The sequence below is a fragment of the Oncorhynchus masou genome, chromosome 26, assembly GCF_036934945.1.
Source record: "Oncorhynchus masou masou isolate Uvic2021 chromosome 26, UVic_Omas_1.1, whole genome shotgun sequence".
NCBI classification, from domain to species: Eukaryota; Metazoa; Chordata; class Actinopteri; order Salmoniformes; family Salmonidae; genus Oncorhynchus; species Oncorhynchus masou.
In genome coordinates, this window is record NC_088237.1 from 14,460,412 (window position 1) to 14,485,191 (window position 24,780).

At 42.5% G+C, this 24,780-nt stretch overlaps 2 protein-coding genes across 2 annotated transcripts in view; both read left to right on the forward strand.

The window, feature by feature from the left end:
• ttll12 (tubulin tyrosine ligase-like family, member 12) overlaps positions 1-9,524 on the forward strand; it is a 29,020-nt gene extending 19,496 nt beyond the window's left edge. The window contains exons 11-14 of the mRNA XM_064938514.1: positions 1,243-1,324; positions 1,526-1,594; positions 5,962-6,100; positions 8,626-9,524. Of these exons, the coding sequence (XP_064794586.1) occupies positions 1,243-1,324; positions 1,526-1,594; positions 5,962-6,100; positions 8,626-8,777 (442 nt within the window). The 3' untranslated portion in view covers positions 8,778-9,524. The remainder of the gene's footprint in view (positions 1-1,242; positions 1,325-1,525; positions 1,595-5,961; positions 6,101-8,625) is intronic.
• Positions 9,525-10,326: 802 nt separating this feature from the next.
• Positions 10,327-21,027, forward strand: LOC135514855 (uncharacterized). The gene is made up of 4 exons (XM_064938515.1): positions 10,327-10,476; positions 11,670-17,230; positions 17,403-17,468; positions 19,879-21,027. Exons 2-4 carry the CDS (start codon positions 11,704-11,706, stop codon positions 20,229-20,231), a joined length of 5,946 nt encoding a protein of 1,981 aa, XP_064794587.1. The 5' UTR covers positions 10,327-10,476; positions 11,670-11,703; the 3' UTR covers positions 20,232-21,027.
• Positions 21,028-24,780: the final 3,753 nt, after the last annotated feature.

Genomic DNA, 24,780 nt, shown 5'->3' on the forward strand with positions numbered 1-24,780 from the left:
CTGTGAAGAACATCCAGGTTCTCATGCTCCATACTGTTATCTCGCACCTGGCTCCTGTTATCTAACAAAAGACTACTTGTTCTCGCAACACCCCATGCTACTCTATTTTTCCATCATGAGAAAGGCCCATGGCCCTGAAGCTTTTAACAATGTTTCAAGTCAGCTATGTTGCATAACACATACATACATCCACACAAGCCAACAGCAGATAATATTCAATCATATAAATGGTAATGGCTATAATGTAAAACACAGGATCCAACAATGGAGAGCCGTTTATTATGTTCAACATAGGAGGGCCAAGCACAGGAAGCAGCTCTTTCAGTAGTTGGAATAGGGTCCAGTATACAGCTTGACGGTTTAGAGGCCATGATTATTTTCATCATTGTGTCAAGAGATATCGTAGTAAAACACTTGAGTGTCTCTCCATAAATGCCACCTATGATGCGTTGACTTCTGTTACTATAATTTAAATATTCCAATGTGTTTTCATTAATTGAATTCCCTTAATCTATTGTATGAGAATTTGTAAGATTCTTGTTTGCATAAAATAGACGGAGACCAGTCTTATCAATAATAGGTAACAGAATTTATTCTCAGAGCGCACTCCCACGTTACCACGAGCAACAGTTTATATACAATAACATGACATAATTTCATTGCTCCCAAAATGAATCCCCTCCTCCCGACCTAGAATCAAGTGAGGTTAAAAGTTCATTCTAACTCACTAACACACTCACAGGTCACACAACATAACTGAATTAACTTTTGACCCCTCAACATTATTGATCACCACTTAGCTGACAGTTCTAATTAACAGAACCTAGGAATGCACTCACTGTCTTATCTAAAACACCCCAGAGCTCAGTTTCCTCGGTTCAACCATAGGTTAACTACCTTATCTGTTTACTTAATCCACAACCCATTTATTTTCTCCTAGTTGGAATGGTGGTCATTAACTTTAATTACTCCTTGTCCGTGTCACACAATCCCTTATGAACTCACATTGTTAATCAGATATAATAAAACAGAGTATAAGTTTACTTAGTTACAGTTCCATTTAAAATGATTTGTTCAGTCATTTAATCATAATTTTCTTAACACTTCCAGAATGAGAGTGCTGATCTAGGATCTGTTTTGCCTCATAGAAGAGGAACCTGATCCGAGATCAGCACTGCTATTCTGAGACGCTTTGTGAATACAGGCCTGGAGCTTTATGCTGGTCTCATCTGTTCCACACAGGCCTTTCTCTCTGGACCACTTTGATGACTACCAGAAGCACTTCACTGTCATGAACTATGCAGAGGGGGTCCAGCTCAAACAGGTAATGATGACAAAGCAAACCGCAGACGAAGCCAACCGACTGAAAACGGCACACACATCCACACACACACTCAGAAAAGTAAACAAACACTTGTCAAAGAAAATGCGCACACAAGGCAGCAACACAAAAACATACACACAGCTACAATAAACACACACAACCTGAATGTATTTCCTAAGTCTGATACTCTGTGTGCCCCAGGTTCACTACGACGAATTCATACCAATGTTTGAAAAGCAGTATCCTCAGTATCCATGGAAAGCGGTTGAGGTAAACACACACTTTTTAATCTTTCACTTGTCTGTCTGTATGTGTGAGTTAAGACGGGTGGACACTACGTGACTTTCAACATCCTAACATCACTGAGCCTCACGACCGTCTTTCCTGTGTTTTTGTTGGGGTGTTACCAACGATGTGTCACAGAATGGGGGGGGGGGGTCACACACTACAAGATTCTTCACTTGGTCGTGAGGATTGTTTTTGCGAGACAGCGTGGTACCGACACTGATTTATCGTCGCTACAATGAGCTGTGGCTCAAAGCAGCCTTATAAATGTTTTCAGTCAGACATTCAGTTGAAATATCTAGGCAACATTTTTAATTGAGTAACATTTGCTTGTGAACTTAAGAGCTGTACCAGTCTGACACTTTGTGTGTTATGTAAAGAGGGATAACTATAATAAACAGGGCTCTATGATAAGAAAATCGGTTCTTCCATGGAATTGCTTGGCTCTGCTACATTGTAATAAAGTCTAACTGAATTTACAAGTTCCGGTATTGGTGCAAATATTTGATTCAATATTTCCACAACACCTTTAAGCACAGTCACCCCCCTCTATATGGAGAATAATAAGTCCCCTTGACTTCGCCACCATTATCTTCCAGTCTCAGTTCTTGCTTGTTAACGCCCACATCTGCTTTGGTCTAGATTATAACGGTTGCAGGGTTTCCTTGTTACTATACAAAAAATAATACTTGTTTCCTGTATAGGTTCTGTATTTTCTGCTGACATTCAGGTTCTACATGTCTAGTTATCGGGTCCATATACCTTTCCTGCTGCCATTCAGGTTCTTCATGTCTAGTTATCAGGTCCATATAGCTTTCCTGCTGACATTCAGGTTCTACATGTCTAGTTATCAGGTCCATATAGCTTTCCTGCTGACATTCAGGTTCTACATGTCTAGTTATCAGGTCCAAATAGCTTTCCTGCTGACATTCAGGTTCTACATGTCTAGTTATCAGGTCCATATAGCTTTTCCACTGACATTATTTTTTACTGTAGTCCAATGCTTAACTCTTATCTAGCTCTGCCCATTTACCTAAGCAGATATTTAGCTCACATATGTTTTATCCCTTATACATGTGTTTCTGTCTCAATACCTCAGTGGTCAGTCCGGATACTGGAAGTGTAATCAATGTCAAGAGTTTTGCTCCTACAAAGGCAAGTACAAACGCATGCTAGTAGTAGTCATGGCTCCTGCCCCAGAGTCTACACATTCTGGGTGATGTCTTCTCTGGTGAGCTCTCATTGGCTATTGCTGATCATCGTTCTCAAAAATTGTCACACTACAAGAGCGTTGCAGATATTGTGCAGGTAAAATCAAAAATGTTTGAGCAGTCCCAGACGTCCCGATGTTGTCAAAGATCGGTAACCCTCACATTGCGTCTTTGACCCGCTCACATTAAATGAGCGTCGGTGACGGCCGCGCGCCCCGAATAGGTAACAACATTGGCATATTGTCTCCGGTCTCAAATGTTTCTAGGACTGAGGAATCGTGTAGCGTACACTCAATTTTGCTCTAACTCTGTTACATAATCAGTGTTGAGATTAGTTAGTTGGGAAAGTAATATATTATCCATTGCGTTTAACAAAGTAACGTTACTTTGCAATATTACTTTTTGTCGGAACTAACAAATTATTACTTGTCACTCATGAAAAGAAATCTGAATCTCACCGGTGTTACTGTCAGAACAAGGCAACACGCGCATGCTCTACCAAAGATGAGCTACTTAATCAAATTGTATTTGTCACATGCTTCATAGACAACGTGTGGACTAACAGTACATTTCTTACTTACGGGTCCTTTTTCAACAAAGATAAAATAATATAAATGGTGACACAAGGAAGAAATAAAGTGAATAACAAGTAAAAATAACATGGCTATATACCGCGAGTACTAGTACTGAGTCGATGTCCAGAGGCACGAGGGAACTGAGCTAGCTAGGTTTCTATAGGTAGAGAAAGTAACTAGGCAACGGGATAGATAATAGACAGTAGCAGCAGTGTGTATGTGTGGTGTCACTATGCAGAACTACTAACTCAGGTTTGACGATCACTAGTTTCCCCTTTCATCTGTGGCACTGCTTTCCTGTGCTAGTCTACAAGTGCTGCACTGTATATGGGATGCTTAATTAGCCATATATACTGATGGTAAATAATTGCTTTAGTGCGATTTAAGTTGAAGTGCAATTAGGCTTGAAACCTTTGGGATGTTTTGATGTATAAAGTCGTAGTATGAGAAGAGAAAAGGGTTGCTACATGTTTGGGGAAGTGTCTGTGTGACCGAAGACCCCAGATATGCAATCTGGCACAACAGCAAGTCAGTATTTTTCACTGCGACTCCAACATGTTTATTACCTAAACTTATTGAAGGTATATTAAACAAAGTTGTTTACTGTTAGATTCTACTCCAAGTCCAGACAGACAGACACTGATAAAAGCTCAAACCAGATGTATTCACCTGTTTAGGTTCTGAACAAAAAGAGAAACTCACAGACGACTAGAAAAAAACTTAAACCGAGTTTATTCAACCCACTGGGTCATACAGTTGCAAAGACAACATACATTTCACACAAACACAGCTTTTGTACATTCTAACTAGCTGGAGTCACCTCCTTGCATGTCTAAGACAACCAATCATTATTTGGTTTTAGGCAGAAATGGCGTAGGTATTGTCATGGCCCTGCCTAACTCTAGGACCCTGATGGGAGTGAGTATGTGAGAGAGGACTGTAATCAGATGTGCTTTGATGTGGGCCCCTGTGGCCCCCCTTTGTCAAATAAATATTTGCTCAATAATATTTCTCAAGATACCGGAACTTGTGAATTCAAATAGACTTTATTACAAAGTAACAAGCCGAGCTGGCCCATGGATCAACTGTCTTCCCAGCCTCGGCACACACTTTTATGTCTAATGGTGCTTAAGTAATACACACCTATGCTCCTAATGCAGGTAGATGTCTTCTGGCGCCTATAAATGATTAACTAATGTGTATGGCCTTCACAAGACCAGGCATGGTCCAGAATGGTTATGCCTGTTCTGATCCAACTTTGCACCATCACAGGGATTCTGCTTACTACTCTAAGATGCATAACACGTACTGGAATATTCCCAATACCTTCCAGTAGATTGTGTGCTTTTTTTCAAGGATGTCTGTTTGGAGAAGTGTATTCCCTGTGACCTAAAGACCACAGCAGTGTCATTTATCAATCATGCTTGAGCACAAATCTGTGTAAACCATGCATGGGATTTCCACGCAAAGTGATGTTATCAATATGAGTGTTTGCTTGAGTGTGTGAAAATGTATGCATAGCCATGACCATGCGTATGCACAGTGCCAAGTGGTGGAATAAGGGAAGTGCTTGTCAAGTGTAGTAGAATGGGGAAAATAGCGAGTAATTATTAAATCGATCTCAGAAGCGATCAATGGCAAAGATTGGAGGTGCCTCTATTCATTTCCATGGACAGCAGCTGTCATGACGTTCCTCCAAACAGCCTTTCTCCGCTCGCTAGAGAACTAAATGAGGGAACCAGTTGAGCTGGGATCATGGAAACACTCGACCAGTAGAGAGATGATTCTGAAAGTATCATGCGTGTTGTTTGACAAGGTAACTCATATTACCCAATTTGAGAAAATGATTTTACTCCGTTAATCATAATAGTAATCAAACACCTGCCCCCAATCACCCCTTCCCCAAAACAAGTGTAAATATTGGACTATAAATGGTGCCTTCCTGTATTATACTTTATTCTGAAATATTTGTTCTATTCTACTGACATTGACTTTATGTTCGTTATTTTATTATTTCTTATCGTTGTATTGTCAAGAAGGAACCTGCAAGTAAGCATTTAGTTGGACGGTGTCGACAATGTGTATCCTGCACATATGACTAATAAAACTGGAAACTTTAATGCGTTACCCCCAACACTGTAGGTAGAACAGTAACAACTGTATTGTCTTCACCCCCCTCTATCTCTGCCTCTGTCTCAGCTTTCTACCTCCCTTCCCTTGTTTATTTCAATTTAAGGGCTTTATTGGCATGGGAAACATGTTAACATTGCCAGAGAATGTGAAATGGGTAATAAACACAAGTGACATGAACAGTAAACATTACACTCTGAAAAGTTCTAAAGGAATAGACATTTCAATGTCATGTGTCTATATACAGTGTTACGGTGTGCAAGTAGTCAAAGTACTGAAGGAAAAATAAATAAACATCAATATAGGTTGTATTTACAATAGTGTTTGTTCTTCACTGGTTGCCGTTGTGGCAACAGGTCACATTTTGCTGCTGTGCTCTCTCTCTCTCTCTACCCCCTTCTCACACTTCACCCCTCCCCTCTCTCCTCTTTCTCAGAGAGAGGCGTTCAAGGCATTTGCAGAGCTCTTCCAGGCAGCCTCATCCAGGCCGGCCCCCTACGGTTTCTGTGCCTACCCCTCCTCCCGGGCCATCTACGCTGTAGACCTTATGCTCAAGTGGGGCACTGGGGACAGAGGTGAGGCCTGGCAGTATTCATGCGTACTTATCATGTGTATGTTTCTGTACCTCCATGTGTGTCTACTTGTGAGAGCGCTACATTCCTCACTGAGTTCTTCACACATTCACAATGTCTGGCCTTGAACTGGCTACAGTCTCAAACAATAGATAAGATAACTGTTACTGTCCACGTTCTCATTGATAATCTCCCACTGTGAGTGGCAGTGATCCCATGCATGGGTTACACACTGATTTGTGCTTAATCACGATTGGTAAAGGAGGCCTTGTAAGTAAGCATTTCACGGTAAGGTCTGCACCTGTTGGCGCACGTGACAAATGCATTTGATTTGATCTATAGTTTCTGAGAATAGCCAGTTCAAGGCCAGACCAGCTGACCAGTACCCACGTTGTATGCAAGGTAACGCAGCCAAATCAGCCTCTTGTCTCTGTGACCAGACGAACCAGCTATAGGAGACCCCCATAACTGATCGTGTTGTAATGATGACACCATGCATCTGCACAGTGAGAAGTAGAGAACCTGATCTGATGTGTGGTATGGGGGGGCGGGGGGGGGGGGAGGACCGGCAGCAGCAGCTGCATATATTTTTGTGTGTAAAGTAACACATTCATTGGCATACGGTTGTTACTCTGTATACGTTGGGTTCCTACATTTACAGACCTAAAACTGTATGGCTACTGGGGCTTGTTGGGAACAATACATTTTTTTTCAAGGTGTGGAAAATGCTGGATAAAAAGATAGTGAACACTTTTTAGTATTTTAAAAGGTTTAATAGACACATGCATATAGGGAGACACATGTTCCTCGGAAGGTCTGTACTTATTGCTAGGAACTTTATGAATAATGACTAAACAATATCTACATTTTAAATAGAACTATAACTAATTTAAATCTCTACTCTGTTTTTATATCTGATTTAACAATATTAATTCATAAGAAAGGGATTGTGGATCCTGAAATGGGGGGTAATTAAATACCAGCCAGGTTGGAGAGACTGGAATTGTGGGTTTCTACGTAAGCAGAAAGGGTCGTTAACCTATGGTTGAACCGACTCAACTTAGCTCTGGGATGTTTAGATAAGGCAGTGTGTGTTTTCTTAGATTTTCCATTAGCTGGATCTGTCTGCTGAATGGTGATGGATGAAGATTTCAGAAAGTTTAATCGATTTAACTTTGTATCTGGGGTGAGAGAGAGCAAAGGGGTGGGAATGAATTTTTGAACTGTTGGGAGAAAGAATATTTTGTACCCCATGACGTCATATTTTGTATATAAACTGTTCGTGGTTACATGACAGCGCGCTCCGAGAATAAATACTTATCTAATTTTGATAAGACCGCTCTCTGTCTATTTTATGCAAATAAGAATCTTACAAATTCTCATAAAATAGACTGAGTGAATTCAATTAATGAAAACATATTGGAATTATGAAATTACATTATCACTTATCTACTGAAGAACCGAAGGACAAACCACTCATCTTATCTCTGTTCGCTCTCCAAGTGCCTAGAGGTCATCATGAGACCTGAGTGACAGGGCACTAAATGGTCAAAACATCTCGACCCTCTGGGTCAGCGTAAACTCTATCATCTGAATGTGCCTATAGCTGAGTTATAGTTATCTGCCTTAGCCTCAGGAAGGTCACCTAGGATACCAAGTTCTGCTTTATGGCGATGAGGTTACCCAGATGCTACAACTTAATTTAGTGGGCATGAATAATTTAGGACCCAACAGGCTAGGAGGGTGAGGGTGTAGTTGATAAGTCTTCTGTTATTTAAAATGTGGTCCTGTGTGGCTGTTGGTAGAGCATGGCGCTTGGAATGGCAAGGGTCATGGGTTCGACCTCTGCTGGGGCCACCCATAGGTAAAAGGTATGCACACATGACTCCTGACTGGTCCAGCATCTCAGTGCAAGATGCGTCACTACAGACCCTGTTTGGGTTCCAGGCTATATCACAATAGGCCGTGATTGGGAGTCCCATAGTGTGGTGCACGATTGGCCCAGCGTTGTCTGGGTAGGCCGTCATTGTAAATCAGAATTTGTTCTAAACGGACTTGCCTAGTTAAATAAAATGGCTAAGTCGCTTTGGATAAAAGTATCTGCTAAATAACATGCATTACTCACTCAGATGTGTCAGAGGTAGATTGGATGGTTTAACAGTTGATTAGTGATGTATAACACATACTGATTCCGACAGAGGTTTAGTTTCACACCTCAGCGTGTAGGAAAACTGCTATGTATCTTAGTGGGAGTTTCCCGTAGTGATAGTTTCCACCCAGGAGGATGGGTACAATGGCACTGTTAATCTATAAATTAATAGTTATACCATTGGAGTATTACCAGTATAGACCATTGTACACTACATACCATATACTTAATCAAATTTTTCACACTTAATTTGTATTTCTTTATAAAACTCATATTTTAGTTATATAATGTAAGTTCCATTGAAATGTAATCCATTATTATCCCCTGCTAATAATATTCAGTGTATGATCTAACCCTCTTTGATCTGTTCCTGGATCAGGTGAACGTGTGATGAAGCCTCAGATCCTGGAGGTGAACTTCAGTCCAGACTGCGCCCGGGCTTGCCTCCATCACCCTGGTTTCTACGACCACATGTTTCAAACACTCTTCCTGGATGAGGCTGATCAGTGCCCTGTCACTCAGGTCTCATGATGACCGCTAACCCCTGATCTTGAACCCATATTACACACTTGAAATTTGGACAATTTGTGTTTCCAGTAGGAATTGATCATGAGTAATGGTCTGGACCAGCGGTACCAAATACATTTTTCCCCGCGGGTTGCATTCGCTCACTACGGAGGTCCAGAGGATCGCACTTCAAATGTATTATAGTTCCTCTTCATTAAAATTAGTAAGGAAATTGTTTTTAAATCACTTTTGGACTTTTCTATGCTCCCTGACTGTCTAGATTTTGTTTTGATGACTGTTAGCAAACTGGAAAGAGACTGGAAATGTAGGTTCATTATCATTTCTACACAGTTTGGATTTGGCTTCAGTCATATTTAAATGTCAAATGAGTTTCTCTCCGACTGTTTTTTAATTGTATTTATTTTTAGCATTATTCGCGGGATGGATCTGGGCCGCGAGCTGTATATTTGACATCCCTGGTCTGGACTGATACACAATGATCACACACACCCCCCAGTGGTGGGGGGGGGGGACAAGCTAGAGGTTGGGAAAGTGATCTAGAAGGAGGACAAGGGGAAAGGCAAGTTTTTCTCCGCTCCAGTACAAATCAGGAGGTCGACCACTGCACTTCCTGCTGGAGAGGACTGCTGAGCAGACAAAGTAAGGGAATTGCGCTGTGGTTTCTCTCTAGATCCTCCGACTTCCAAGGAACACTGGTTTATTTTGTAAATGTTCTGATTGGTATTAAACCTCATGCAAATGTTAAATGAACTGTCGAGTGGTGTGTTCATTTGTGTGAAGAGGCGTTCATAATCATACCTCAATCATAAGTATGGAGATTGATGGGTTACAGTGTTGTAGAAAAATTTGCTCTTGTAGTTGAAAAAACTGTTAAGCATTCACACAGGGTTTATTCAATAGTGACCTGCGCAGGGAATACCGTTTTCTGGACAGACACATCAATTTTTAGCTTATATAGGCAAGGAACATCGGGTTTAAATAAGTATTCTCTTTTCTGCTGGGTTTTCTTGGCAAAATTAACAATTTAGATACTGCCACGTTTCATACTACCTTCTCTCAAATCCAGATTTGTCTGGTTCTAGTTCAACTTGGATAATAGTTTTAAAGCACACAGTACAGTTGTCATTAAGCTTATAACGTTTTCCTTCTGTGAGCATTTCTCATTCTATGACAAGGTTCTCCGGACTTCACATGCTTTCGGCAATTGATGGTATTTCACCATTTGAATATGCTTTCTAAATAGCTGCAGATCTATAGTCAGTCCTTCCATATCACTAAGCATTAGTTCAGTAATAAATCAACGAAACAACTGGTGATTTATTTATTTTTTTTACTTGATCAACGGTCAATTTATAGCAGGAATTTATATTTTTAAAAATAAGTAAATTATAGCAAAAACCAGAGAAATTATAAAAAAATATGTAGATTAATTTGTCTTGTAAGTCATTTGCTTCAATAAAATAGTTAGAGAATACTGCCGATCAGTTGCGAAGGAGCGAAGAATACTCTGGGGGCGTGGAACTTGAATCTACTTAGTACCAGCCACGGGCGCTCCCACATATACATTTGAAGAAGTTCTAACAGAAGACAGGAGTGTTTAAGAAGAGTGCGAGTTGGTGATTGATTAGATATCGGTTGGGGATATCAATGTGTTAAGCTGATCTGCCGTATGTGAAAGAGAGAGGAGCGGGGCACACTTTCTGTAAGTATCCTAGGAACATCCAATGGTTGACATGAACAACAATGCTATCTATGTTGAACAGTGTTATATTTGTGCAGAAAAAGCAGCATATTTACGTATGGGTATTCATTCCCCAATAGATATCCAAGCAAATGCATGGATGAACGTTTCAAGGTGTTTGCGCGTCACTTTGTAACACATTTTAGCGCAATCATTACTAAGCTCTTCACCCCACAAAACACATTATGGGCGCGCTTTGTTATTTCTCAAAGTTTGTATGGAAAACAAGTGAGAAAGTCAATCGCTATTTGCGTTTCATGACGATTGAGCTCAGTCAGCACCTGTGGGTAGCTTGAGTCCATTCGATAACGGTGGTGAGTTGCTGAGGAGTGGGACTGACAAGTCCGTGTCCGTTATCACCTGTGTCCGTTACCACCTGCCGCCCAGACGCTGCATGGGCGGGGAGTGATCTAAAAGAAAAATGCCGAAAAAAGATCCGTTAAACCACGAAGCGCACAGATATCTCCCTCCCACTCGCAAAGCTGTCAGACTGAGCAGAGGCACCGCTGCTAAGCAGGGAGCGCACTGAACCCGAGAGCGCAGATGCACTTGGCCAAATCAATTCCAGTAATTGATCAAATAATTATACATTTCCTCTGACACATCGCGACCCGACCCATACTTTAAGATACGCTGCTGGGAAGTTGTCTACATAGCTAAGAATGAATAGGCTCCATTGTTATGTTAACCGTTTAACCAGTGTGATGCATGCACTTCAAGGTTGCGTCTCTGCATCACTTCAAGGCTGGAGAACGTTGTGTGGTTAATCGTTATAATACTGATTAGCCTGAGACAAATTACCTTAGTTTAATCCCGGGAAAGGGCCTTGGATATCAACAATGCCGATATTATATTATATCAGCACCCTCTCTGATTCCTCTGGAGGGTCAACCTGATCTGAGGTGGAACTCAACTCCTGCCCAGACTGCTATGTGTGGGGCACAGGCTCCTCCTATATAAGCGTGTACTATATTGATGGTGTTACTTGATTGTGATCTGCACTCTAACTAACTTTCAGCCCATAATGTCAACTGGCAGTCACATATCAAAAACATGTTGTAGTTTGTTAGAAAAATCAATAACTTGGTTGATGGATAACCATTGCTTAGTTTTCACAATAGTTTCTCTTTTTTTATACTTGAAATCCTACCCAGTTCAATGTGCTGGGACGGATAGAACTGACACAACATGGATAACGCCTGTGAAAATGCCAGATCAAGAGAAGGGAATAATGGTGATGGATACAGCCGCCATAATATGGCTCAGTGGGAAAGTGCACCCCCTGCTGGTGAAAGACAGTACCTCATCCAACAGGAACGCCAGTGGCTGAACCATGAGAAAGAAGCTGCCATACGGGCCCACTACAACTCCCTTAGACAAAACTCTCCAATGGACTTCCGTGGACATGGGGCACAAGAGACCCAGCCTCTGCATCTGTATCATCAGGACCATCACAGAATGGCTCCGAGTCAGAACATAAGGGATTGGCCACATCTCTATGGTCCCCTGAGAGGCCAGGCATCCCCTAATGTAACCTTACACCGCAGTGGAGAGAGAACAGAAACATGGGCTAAGCATGAACCCCACATCCCCAGCTATGAGTTTTTGCCCCCACTCATTGTCGAAAGAGGGCATGAGGATATAACCCATCGCCATAAAGCTGACTGGGATTATATGGTTGGTCGGATAGTGAATCATAACAATCTCCATTGCTTGGAAAGCAAATGGCAGATGTTAGATCCCACCCATTCCAATGGACATGCTAGAGGACATTTTAATGAACAATCAAGGGGACATTCTAATTCCTATTCCAGGGTTCATTCTACTGAATGCTCAAAGGGAAGTTCTAGGGGTGGGTCTAGTGGATGTTCTAGGGGTGGGTCTAGTGCATGTTCTAGGGATGACTCTAGTGGACGTTCTAGGGGTGGCTCTAGTGGACGTTCTAGGGGTGGCTCTAGTGGACGTTCTAGGGGTGGCTCTAGTGGACGTTCTAGGAGTGGCTCTAGTGGAGGTTCTAGGGGTGGCTCTAGTGGAGGTTCTAGGGGTGGCTCTAGTGGACGTTCTAGGAGTGGCTCTAGTGGACGTTCTAGGGGTGGCTCTAGTGGAGATTCTAGGGGTGGCTCTAGTGGAAGTTCTAGCGACCATTCCAGCAGGTCTCCCAGGCTGGACTTCCAGGCTAAGCATGTCAACCCTTATCAAACTATGACCAACAGTTCTACAGACATTCAGAACGCCAACATCACTCCAACTTTTCCTATGGTCAACAACAAACACAGTGAAACAACATCAGGACATACAACAGGTCCTGCGAGATATTCTACATCACTTGTGCAGACCTTTACTACGACTGTACAGCAGTGTGTATTTACGGATTTCCCTTCCACGGGAGGTACAGAATCTGGTGTTGTTGACCTAAAAGCAGCCCAGGTAACAAATGCAGACACCCATGGTATACTAGGACCTAGTGTTCCTTTCCAAGCCATAACACAACATACAGATCATCTTCCTGGCAATGATGCTATGGTTTCTCTCACACAGATCTCTACCACCCCTGAACAGCAACATGCTTCCTCTCCTTCTCTCACCGACACCCCTCAGGAAAAACCTCATAAACATAAGATCTCACTCAAGGAAATACAGCACTGGCCCCAGAGTGTTTTAAGATCTAAAAATGGACCTGTAAATGGGAATAACTCAACACAAGACCCCTCTCAGTCCCAACAATCTAGCACAGAGAAGATGTATGTTTTACAAGCAGGCAAAACACAACTACATCTAAACACCAAAGACTACCAGGCGAGGCCCCCTGGGAGGTTTAGTGATGAGGACTCCACTATACGGCTGGAGATTAAGTCCACCCCCAGGTACATGACCCTGACGGCAGTCGCCACCGCTCCGCCGCCCCCCGTGGCTATTGTCCCGCCAATGGGTCCACAGCAGTCCCCAGAGCCCATGGAGACAGAGAATGCAGGCAATGAGCTGCCATTTAAGATTTTACAAACCTGGTCCATCAATGAAAAACAGGCAGAAAACCTGTGGGAAAGAACTAAAGATGATGCAAGCTCTCTCTCTGTCCTAAATGAGATGGTTCAAGTTGAGAGTCTTCTGGAGTGTGATAAACCTGTAGATGCATCTGCCACCAGTTCAATGGCATCTACAGGAGAGGACAATGATGAGGTCCGTCAGGTCATCACACAAATGGACAAGAGATCACCTTCACCATTTGTCCACACCAACCCTCAGGCAACTGATATTGTATGCATCGGTGGTGCCCAGATAATCGTGGAAGGTAGCTCTAATGTTGCAGATGAGAGCATTCTTGATTTGTCCACAATTGCTGAAGTTCAGTTCAAGTTATGTGCGCTGCAGCAACTGGTTACTTATCTGGAGAGTGCGACAACAGTCACAGAATCAGAGGATGGTTGTCTCGAGGCCATATTGGAGTTGTATCGGGGAAGGGATACCTCTGACCTGGTAGAGGCTTTAAAATATCAAATGGATGAGAAAATCATGCAGGATGTGTCTGCCTGGGCCGCAGAGGATGAGAAGGCCGTGGTTCTCTTTGCAGTCAGTGGTATATCACTAGGGGAAGTGCTCGAGAAGTTTCCCATTCCAGTACATGTTGACACCTCTTCCCAAGTGGGTTACAGGTCGTCATGGTTAAATGTCAACGAGAAGCTGAATGACACTGACAAAGATTCTGGAAGAGCTTGGTCTCTGTGGTTCATACCAGATAAAGCAGAGGACAGTTCCAAAGTGGTTGGGAGTGTCCAGAAGGATGACACCATCCACAGCAAGATGGAGACCGTGGAATTTCCTGCAGAAGCAACAGACTCAGACCTCACAACAAACACAGATCTCACGATGGACGTAGACCCCCCAACAAACACAGACCTCCCAACAAACGCAGACTTAGAGGCAGAACCCCATTCCCCAATGATTTTGACCGTCCTCACACCAGAGGATGCTGTGAAGCTGCTTGCTGAAACAGAGGCACCAGACACAGACCTCAAAACGGTCGTAGACCTCACAACAGACTCCGACACAGAACCCCTTTCCCCAATGAATTTGACCATTCTGACATCTGAGGATGCCATGAGACTGTTTTGCCAGATCGAGAATGGCTCTCACCTCCAATTCGCGTCCCCTGAATCCTGCTCTAAAAACAAAGATAAGACACAGACAAAGCAACTAGAGAATATAGAAAGTGGCAGCTTAGATAAGTCCTGCTACTGTCCTTGTGGTATTGAAACTGACAATGGGTTTGAAATGGGCCTATGCTCCAGTTGTCAGAGAGAGAAAGGATTGCAGCAAGATACAAGATGCATAACAATCGCTCACTGCTTTACCATGTCATGTACAAATGATCAGGAGACAGAGGTCCCCAAGGACTCTGGGGGGAAGGTGACTGTTGACAGTCAATGCAGGGACAAGAAGCAGATACATTCAACTGAAGAAGAGGGTGATGACAATAAATCCAGTGACAATAAGACACAGGGTGAAATGCAGCAATGGACAGGCGTCATACCGATCATTGACTTTTTTTTCTGGTCAGATACAAGTGAGGATTCCGATCAGGAGACAGAGGAGAGCTATAACGAACCACATGCTCAGATTGAGGCTCATGCTTCTAATGTGAAAAGGACAGAGCCTGAAACTGATGTCAAAGCACCATGTGAGTCAGCCCAAGAACGTACGACCCAAAGCAAAGTCAGTCCTGGTTCTGAGGATAGGGAAAGATGGCAAGAGAAGGACCAAGACTGCAGGACGAGTACATTACCACATCCCAAGGTTGAAAACCCCTCTAAGTTAAGAGCTAACATCATAGCAGACAACTGGTGTTCACCTATAGAGGACTGTGGTTCACCTGTAGAAATGTATGACAAAGTTGCTGACTTTGTCACCCAATACAAAACCTGCAAGTCAAAGAAAAAAGTACATCAAAAAATGGAAAAGGAGAAGACCCTCCATCCAACGTCATCTGACAGGCAAAGTTACAAGAAAAGCCATGGGAGAGCAGAGAGGGGAAGGACACCATCCCAAACCACTAAGAGCTCTGGGTTGAAGGCAACTGTGGATAATCAATGCAGGGACCTGAAGCCACATGCATCACACAAGTGGAGACATTCAACTGAGAGTGATGAAAATCGATGTAAAGACAAGAAGAGGGGATCATCAACTGTGAAAGAGTGTGAAGGCTGTCAATCCAGGGACAAGAAGCCACCGAAGAGGAGACATTCAACTGAGAAAGAGAGAGAGGACAATCAAAGTAGGGACAAGATGTCACAGAAGAGGAGACATTCAACTGAAACTGATGGCAGGAACTCAGACTCCAAAGAGTTACAGTGCCAGTTGGTGGACATAGAGAGGAGCAGTGGAATCTCACTCCCATGCCCTGGGGTGAAAACTCTCCATGTGCAAGGATCCTCAACCACCACCATTCCTCTCAAAATCTCCATAAACATCCCCAAAAAGACTTCCATAAACACCTCACCCTCAAAACATGCAGAGGAAATCCTCAAAATCCCGAAGACTAAAGCCCAGAACAAAACTAACAGACACTGCTCCCTTACAAAGTCAGTGTCTCCTGTTGTCAAAGAGAGGCAGAGGAATGGCGGCAAACAAAAGCAAACAATTCAATGCTTAAAAATCAGATTGGAAAAGCTGTCCTTACCCCAAAATCTTGTCAGGAAAGGTTCTCTACCAAGCCGGAAGAGGGAGGAAGGTTCTCCAACAAGGCAGAAGAGGGTGGCAGATAGAGGAGAGCCTGAGGGTTTAGGGGTAAAGGTTTCTAAGCATCCTGACTTGTCCAAGAAACTAAAACGTAAGGCACAGAGCGACTTGAAATCCCAACAGAATTTGACAAAGATTACGAAGGTGTTGAATGGAATGTTTTCAAAAAGTGAGTGTAAGAATGACTCGCCGCCAAGGATTCCGAAGCTTCCGAGGACTCCAGAGGTTTCAAAGGATTGGCATGAGAGAGAGAACAGGAAAGAGCCATCTCCCAGTGCTTCACCTGAATCACAAATGCTGGACAAACCTGCAAGAGTGGCACACAAGCCCAAATCTTTTATCAAACTTGCCAGTCCCAGTGGTTACAGCCCAGGTAGTCATGCTTGCCCTAATACGGCCATGGTGTCACCGTCACATGGCAACGTAGATTTTGGGGAAAAAGTCTCTGCGAGGCAACAGGTGTTCTCAGATTGGGAGAGCAGCTTTGTCCCGACTCCAACCCCCCGGACTCGCAGGCAATCAGGGTGTCCTCCAGAGGAAGTGGAAGGTTCACAGGCCAGTCCCAGGTCCAGCTCGGAGACCAGGATCATCCGACCCATTCTAAAACGTGTCGATGCTCCGCCAAAACCCAAGCGGAACATCAGCTTTCCTTTGAATCCAAGGAAAGTGCACTACTTCAAGCCCTGTGAATATGAAAATTACGCCATGTTCAACAGGTCTTACACGGATCCTGAAGATGCACAGTGTTCTGAAGATGCTCCTGTGAACTGCCAGAACACAAAGGAAAAGTCCCCCGTTATGGAAGAGAAGCTGCGAGATATAGGGGAGCTGAAGCCTGGACCAAGTGTTTTTTGTAAAAAGAGCTTCAAAAGGAAGTGGCAAATGCAGGATCCTGCTGCCATTTTGATGAAGAGTATTTGTCAGGCAAAGCATTGGACGAAGTCTCTCCATCGTGAACCTCCGAAAGACTTCAGACACTCAGGTAAGGACACCAATCACAAGCCACTGGCAAAAGAAAATGGCATGTATTCCCTCAAATTTTTTGTGTAATATGTATAGCATGGACATGAAAAACAAACACACAGAATAACACACAACAGGTCAATATTTAGATACATTTTTTACATTTCATTGACAAGTTCTTCTGGTTACAGCAAAAATAACTGGAGTTGGTTACAAGTGGTCCGAGAAGCAGAAGAAGAGGCCAAATGAAATTGAAGGTAATTCGCAGGCTATGCTAGCCTCACATCGTAGGCTACTTTTACAATTGCACCAATGATTTCCCAGTATTTAAAACGGTTGTATGTCTTTTTCCTTTTAGAAAAATCTCAGACATAGACTGACTGACTGTTGGGTTCTGATTGGAATCATCTAGATGAAAGGGTATTATGTTATTTATAGGAGCTGAGTAGGGAATGCAAATGTATCATGCTATTTTACACAGGCCTGTGAGTCTGGGTCAATATGACCTAAGCACACTTGGGAGTCAAAGTGAGAGGGGTGACAGAGAATAGGGGTGACAGAGAATAGGGGTGACAGAGAATAGGGGTGACAGACCAGTGTATTTCCCAACTCTCACAGGATGTGACTTAGTACGTTACCATATGTAATTGATAAGCCTCATTCCATTTGATTTCAATCGCGTTTTGACCGGTCAAACATGTGTGGAAAGATTTGTTCAAATCAAGAGGGGTGCAGTCAAAAGGTGATTGAAATCAAATGGAACGACCCATACAGTAAAGAGAAAGCTTGGGGGAAAAGTTGATGTACTTGTTCAAAGTGTACAAAAACTTCACTAGAAAATCAGCCTTATCGATGAGAACATCAATACCTACTTGTTAGGTAACTGAAACCTATGTACAGTGGGGCAAAAAAGTATTTAGTCAGCCACCAATTGTGCAAGTTCTCCCTGTAATTTGCAACATAGGTACACTTCAACTATGACAGACAAAATGAGAAAAAAAATCCAGAATATCACATTGAGGGATTTTTAATGAATGTATTTGCAAATTATGGTGGAAAATAAGTATTTGGTCAATAACAAAAGTTTATCTCAATACTTTGTTATATACCCTTTGTTGGCAATGACAGAGGTCAAATGTTTTCTGTAAGTCTTCACAAGGTTTTCACACACTGTTGCTATTATTTTGGCCCATTCCTCCATGCAGATCTCCTCTAGAGCAGTGATGTTTTGGGGCTGTTTCTGGGCAACACAGACTTTCAACTCCCGCCAAAGATTTTCCATGGGGTTGAGATCTGGAGACTGGTTATGGCACTCCAGGACCTTGAAATGCTTCTTACGAAGCCACTCCTTCGTTGCCCGGGCGGTGTGTTTGGGATCATTGTCATGCTGAAAGACCCTGCCACGTTTCATCTTCAATGCCCTTGCTGATGGAAGGAGGTTTCCACTCAAAATCTCACGATACTTGGCCCCATTCATTCTTTCCTTTACACGGATCAGTCTTTCTGGTCTCTTTGCAGAAAAACAGCCCCAAAGAGTGATGTTTCCACCCCCATGCTTCACAGTAGGTATGGTGTTCTTTGGATGCAACTCAGCATTCTTTGTCCTCCAAACACTGTGAGTTGAGTTTTTACCAAAAAGTTATATTTTGGTTTCATCTGACCATATGACATTCTCCCAATCTTCTTCTGGATCATCCAAATGCTCTCTAACAAACTTCAGATGGGCCTGGACATGTACTGGCAGGGGGACACGTCTGGCATTGCAGGATTTGAGTCCCTGGCGGCGTAGTGTGTTACTGTTGGTAGGCTTTGTTACTTTTGTCCCAGCTCTCTGCAGGTCATTCACTAGGTCCCCCCGTGTGGTTCTGGGATTTTTGCTCACCGTTCTTGTGATCATTTTGACATCACGGGGTGAGATCAGTGGTCTTGTATGTCTTCCATTTCCTAATAATTGCTCCCACAGTTGATTTCTTCAAACCAAGCTGCTTACTATTGCAGATTCAGTCTTCCCAGCCTGGTGCAGGTCTACAATTCTGTTTCTGGTGTCCTTTGACAGCTCTTTGGTCTTGGCCATAGTGGAGTTTGGAGTGTGACTGTTTGAGGTTGTGGACAGGTGTCTTTTATACTGATAACAAGTTCAAACAGGTGCCATTAATACAGTTAAAAGAGTGGAGGACAGAGGAGCCTCTTAAAGAACAAGTTACAGGTCTGTGAGAGCCAGAAATCTTGCTTGTTTGTAGTTGACCAAATACTTATTTTCCACCATGATCTGCGAATAAATTCATTAAAAATCCTACAATGTGATTTTCTGGATTTTTTTTTCTAATTTTGTCTGTCATAGTTGAAGTGTACCTACGATGAACATTACAGGCCTCTCATCTTTTTAAGTGTGAGAACTTGCACAATTGGTGGCTGACTAAATACTTTTTTTGCCCCACTGTAAGTGTGACTTCTGTTGACTGCGTTGCAACATTTTCTGTTCATGCTCTTGAGTATATTCTGAGGCAGTGTTCTCAGGATCTTGTGTACGTTCAATAGATTTTTGAACTGAAAAGTTGCCTTACTGATCCTTCATCTCCACTTGGAAAGCCAGTAGCTGGGTGACGGCTATTTCCTACAGTGCTAATGTGAATATTTCTCACCTTCTCCCTTATGCTTGCCTCTTAGGTTCCTCTCTGAATGCAAGCCCCCTTCACGGTCACCATCCAGGTTCCTCTCAGAATGCAAGTCACGGTCACCATCCAGGTTCCTCTCAGAATGCAAGTCACGGTCACCATCCAGGTTCCTCTCAGAATGCAAGTCACGGTCACCATCCAGGTTCCTCTCAGAATGCAAGTCACGGTCACCATCCAGGTTCCTCTCAGAATGCAAGTCCCCGTCATGGTCACTGTCCACGTTCCTCTCAGAATGTAGTCACCATTCATCCTCCAGCCAGGGGAGAAGAGTTGAGCCAACAGCCAGGCACAGCTCTCCCATGGATGAATGGAACAAGCGGTGGTCGGGAGAGACGTGATTCGTAAGCATATCAGTCGGACATGACAGGATACACCAGACAGAACCTGCAAAGACAATACTTTTACCTCAAACCTGACATCGTGCCTATGCTGTTCTTTAAAAAAAACTTGAAACCCTACATATTTAGGCATTATGCAGTTTACTTTTCAACATGTTTTCATCTGTTTTTAAATTAATAAATGTCTGATTTCTCTCCCTAATTAATAGGGTCGGTTAGCTGTGGTTGAAGTCAGAAGTGTGTATTATATAGTATGTACATATTTTATTGTTATTCTTGACACCTAACGGTGATTGGTGTTTGGTTACCTGTATTCCTATAGTATTGTTTGCCTACATTGTTAGGACACCATCATAGTGATGGTATTGGACATTGTTTGTTTACAGTGTTTTCTATTGCAACCAGAACCAAAACTTAAGGGAAGAAACACGACAACTTTTTGTTGTTGTTGTAATATGTTATTTTTTTAACGCTGGTGGTAAAGTGGGTAAATGTATCAGGGATATCGACATTAAATGATGTTTGAAAGCCATTATGTCGCTTTTTTTGTACGTGATTTCTTGCACTGGTTTATAGTTTTGTGGCCATAGATGATGTTTCGTGTATTGAGGAATGTATGTCGTTTACAGGTCACTGGTTTTATACTACGTCTTAAAGTTGTCAATCCCATGTCTTGTTTTTAATATCGGTCCATTTTTGTACGTTTTGATGCTGTATTGTTTATTTCTATGTACACCTCTGTTTACTGTATTGTTATGGCACTGAAATAATATAAATATAGAAAATATGTTTTTGTTGATTGATACCTGTCTTCTCAGACTAGCATCCAATGAAGGTAATTGTGGTATTATTTACCTTCACCACCAGGTGACGACCACAATTAAGACACACACAGTTACACAATCAGAGGGAAGCAAAGTACAATATTAATGTTCCTTTCATTTCAGTCACTCGCTTGTGCAAGGCTTCTCCAATGTGTTGAGACTTATCTGGAGGAAAAATAAATGCACACCTATTTAGGCGAGGTGCTGGCTAACGGAGTAGAAAACTTGAAATTAAAGGAGAGCCACACACTAAGAGCTCAGATACAAAAATGTAATGTTCGACGTTTCGACAGACAAGCTGTCTTCGCCAGGGTATAATCACAAACACTGCAGGGTGACTCGTTTATATAGTGTCAAAATATACACACTGGTGTCTGTAATCATGGCCAAGTATGGCCTAATATTGTTTAATTCTCAAATATTAAAATGACATACAAAAAACAAATGGATGGCATAGCATCATAGATTCAATTAAGACTACAAACAATTACAAAGCCACAATAATGTCTTCAGATCAAATATCGACGTTCTCAACAGTACAAAATCACTGCTTACAAATGAGATTTGTATATCTCATCCTGAGTTGAAAGTCCTAATCTTCCATACTTGAGGTCAGCATGCCTTGGACTCTTGTTTTCCTCAATGCAGGAGGAAATGTATTTCACTAGGTAAGTCAGATAAGAACAAATTCTTATTTACAATGACAGGGGAACAGTAGGTTAACTGCCTTGTTCAGAACAACAGATTTTTAACTTCTCAGCTTGGGTATTTGATCCAGCAACCTCTCGGTTACTGACCCAACGCTCTAACCACTAAGCTACCTGCTGCCTCCTTTTCTACTTGGTAGGTTACAGGATTATATACATGGCTGACCTGGCCTGGGAGATCGGAGGGTTAAAATCCAAATCGTATTTGTTGGGGAAATTTCCATCTCTTGGAGAGTCCAGTCACCTGGTGATTTTCCAGTACCTATTCTATTTCCTTTTGAGGTAGGAAGAAGAAGCAGTATAATGTTAAATATTAGATGTGTAAGCAGAATGAAGGTGGAAACCATGTAAATGTGCAGGAGTGGTCCAACATAGAGTTAACCATTAGACACGAATAAACAGAACTAAGAGGTATCTATGTGAACATGCTACGCTGAGCTAACATAGACCAGACTGTTTGGACTGACACATAGAATCTAGTCAAGGCTACTAGACAGGTACATGGGTTAATCATTTCCAAGTGACATAGACCTGGACTGGTGTGGACCAGTGACTGTACATATTTACCAACCAATACAGGGGCCAAAACAGGGGCCACAAGCTATGTATATGTATTGGGAAGACATGGTTGTATTAATCAAAAGATATTGGAAATGTACTTATAATGGGAACTGTGGGAGTAAATGAGACATACAGGCGCCTAGGACAACTGGTTACACTAAAGTAAGAGGAGACACATAGTCTGCTGATCCACATACAAAGGAAACACTACACCTGGGAGAACTGGATACACTAAAGTAAGAGGAGACACATACATACATACGAAAGAACCATTGAGCCAAATACAGGGCCAAAGCATAGGCCTATAGAATAGAGGGACGTATATTATTTTTAGGACAAAGCAAGGGTCTTGTCACCATTATAATCTAACTGAAAGCAGATATGGGCGTTATTGGGCGTGAACAAGCAAAAAGCCTGAACTAAAAAGATAAAGCCTATTTGATTTCACAAGTTCTTGTAAGCGTTATATTTGAACCGATTTTCCACGACAGAACATATATATACAGTATGTAATAAATGTTTTATTTAATTTTTTTATAGCAAACCGGTGGTGACGCCACTAATATAATTTAAACTGAGTCCGATGTGGGTGTAAACAAGCCAGAATTAAAACAAAAAGATAATGGTGGCCCAAGGGGAGTTAATCATTTACATAGAAAGGAGGGAACATGTATGTAATCTAGAAAAAGAAGAGTGTCATTATCTGGTGGAAATGCATAAATACTGAGGTTTTGAACAAGAGAAGTCAGTTGTTCCATGAAATTCTGTTACTGTTGTAATAAAGTATTTTTGAATTTACAAGTTCCGGTATCTCAGAAAAAATTAATTCAGTACTTCCACGACATATTCACGCAATCCATGAGATAATTATGAAGGCATGTAATAGTAACCTTTCTCCTCCACCCTCCTCCCCTCTTACTCCATGGACAGGAAGACAGGTTCTCAGCAAGGGGTCATAATATCCCACTGTCCTCTGAATGGCTGTAAATGAGCTGTGTGTGTTTTGATCTCAGCAGGTGTCAGATGAGAGGCGCTGGGCTGTGGAGGAAAATGCCCTTCCCATTGTGTCTGTCGCATGGATTAGGAATATCGGGGAATAACAGGCTAAATACTGTATGTTAGGCCCACCTCATGAGATAATATCCATAAAACATTTTAATTAACTAAATCAATTCAGAGAAAATTAAACATAGCCTGCAGCATGCAACATATTTATTAGTATGTATACTACATACAGTGGACATTTAACACCCAATTTACCTACTTAATGCATCAGATTTGATATGAATGTCTGCGCTGCCACGCGATAGTGTGACTATATGTAGATGCGTTCTCGTCTGGCGCTTTAACAGTTCTTTCGAGACGTCAGAATTACCTCCCGGCATGTCAAAAAGGGACCAATCCCATGATCTTATCACGCTCCCTTTGGCTACATTAAAAGTAATCTTGTTTGGGTCTATGACCAATATCAGGAAAATAATTATCATTCTGCATCGTTTTTGAGCTTTTTTGTCAGTAGGGTGCTGTTCACTGGGTAACAGAGCAATCTAGTGGAAAAATAAACGCACACCTATTTAGGCGAGGCGCTAGCGGAGTAGAAAACTTGAAAATAAAGGAGAGCTGCACACTCTAAGAGCTCAGATGCAAAAATGTAATGTCCAACGTTTCAACAGACAAGCTGTCTTCGTCAGGGTATGTTAGTGTTTAAATACTGGAGAGTGAGACCAAATCAACGACGCTGGACAGAGTGGAATCAGGTGTATCAAAAAGGCAGTTTATTTAAAGTCAGAGATATCTTGTCCTGCAGTTGAGTGCACGGACCTAAGCATATGACTCTGCAAGGAGTCAGGTAATTAGGCTGCTTAGACAGAGTGTGCAGCAGATCTTATACATAGAATGATGTAGGTTGAGTCTCGTTGTTCTGTCTTCTGACTGGATGGTGAAGGTTGGAGGCGGTCCTGCTCGAGCCTGAGTAGGAGCCCCGTTGGTGCACAGCAGAGTCCTCTGCTCGAGGCACCCGACCAGTAGAGGGGGGTAGAGTGTGAGTGTTCGTGCTCATGCAATGTCTGTGTGTCCAGGAGCGTGAGATAAGGGGAGCCGGTGGTTACTGTCTTGGGCTACGGTGTTTCCTGTTTTGACAGGAGTGCTTGCAAAGACCAATATCAGTGGAACAGTTTGGCACTCAAAGCTTGTTAGTGCTGTGAGAATCTGCTAAGAACAGGACTGAGAGCAGGATGTTCTTTGTGGGTTGCGGGGGGAGTATATTTTTGAGTGATGCCAGTCATGTATATATATATCCCATTTAGCAGACACTTTTGTCCAAAGCGACTTACAAGTCGGCTGGGGCCACTACTTTTACATATGGGTGGTCCCAGTGGGAAACGAACCCACGACGCTTGGCGTTGCAAGTGCCATGCTCTACCTACTGAGCCACACAGGACCCCCATGTGTCCTTCCCTTAAGT

Coding starts and splice junctions, on each gene's coding strand:
- LOC135514855 (XM_064938515.1), top strand. CDS start 11,704: ATGGATAACGCCTGTGAAAATGCCAGATCAAGAGAAGGGAATAATGGT. Junction 17,231..17,402: donor GAAAGACTTCAGACACTCAG/GTAAGGACACCA, acceptor TTCTGGTTACAG/CAAAAATAACTGGAGTTGGT. Junction 17,469..19,878: donor GAGGCCAAATGAAATTGAAG/GTAATTCGCAGG, acceptor CTTGCCTCTTAG/GTTCCTCTCTGAATGCAAGC.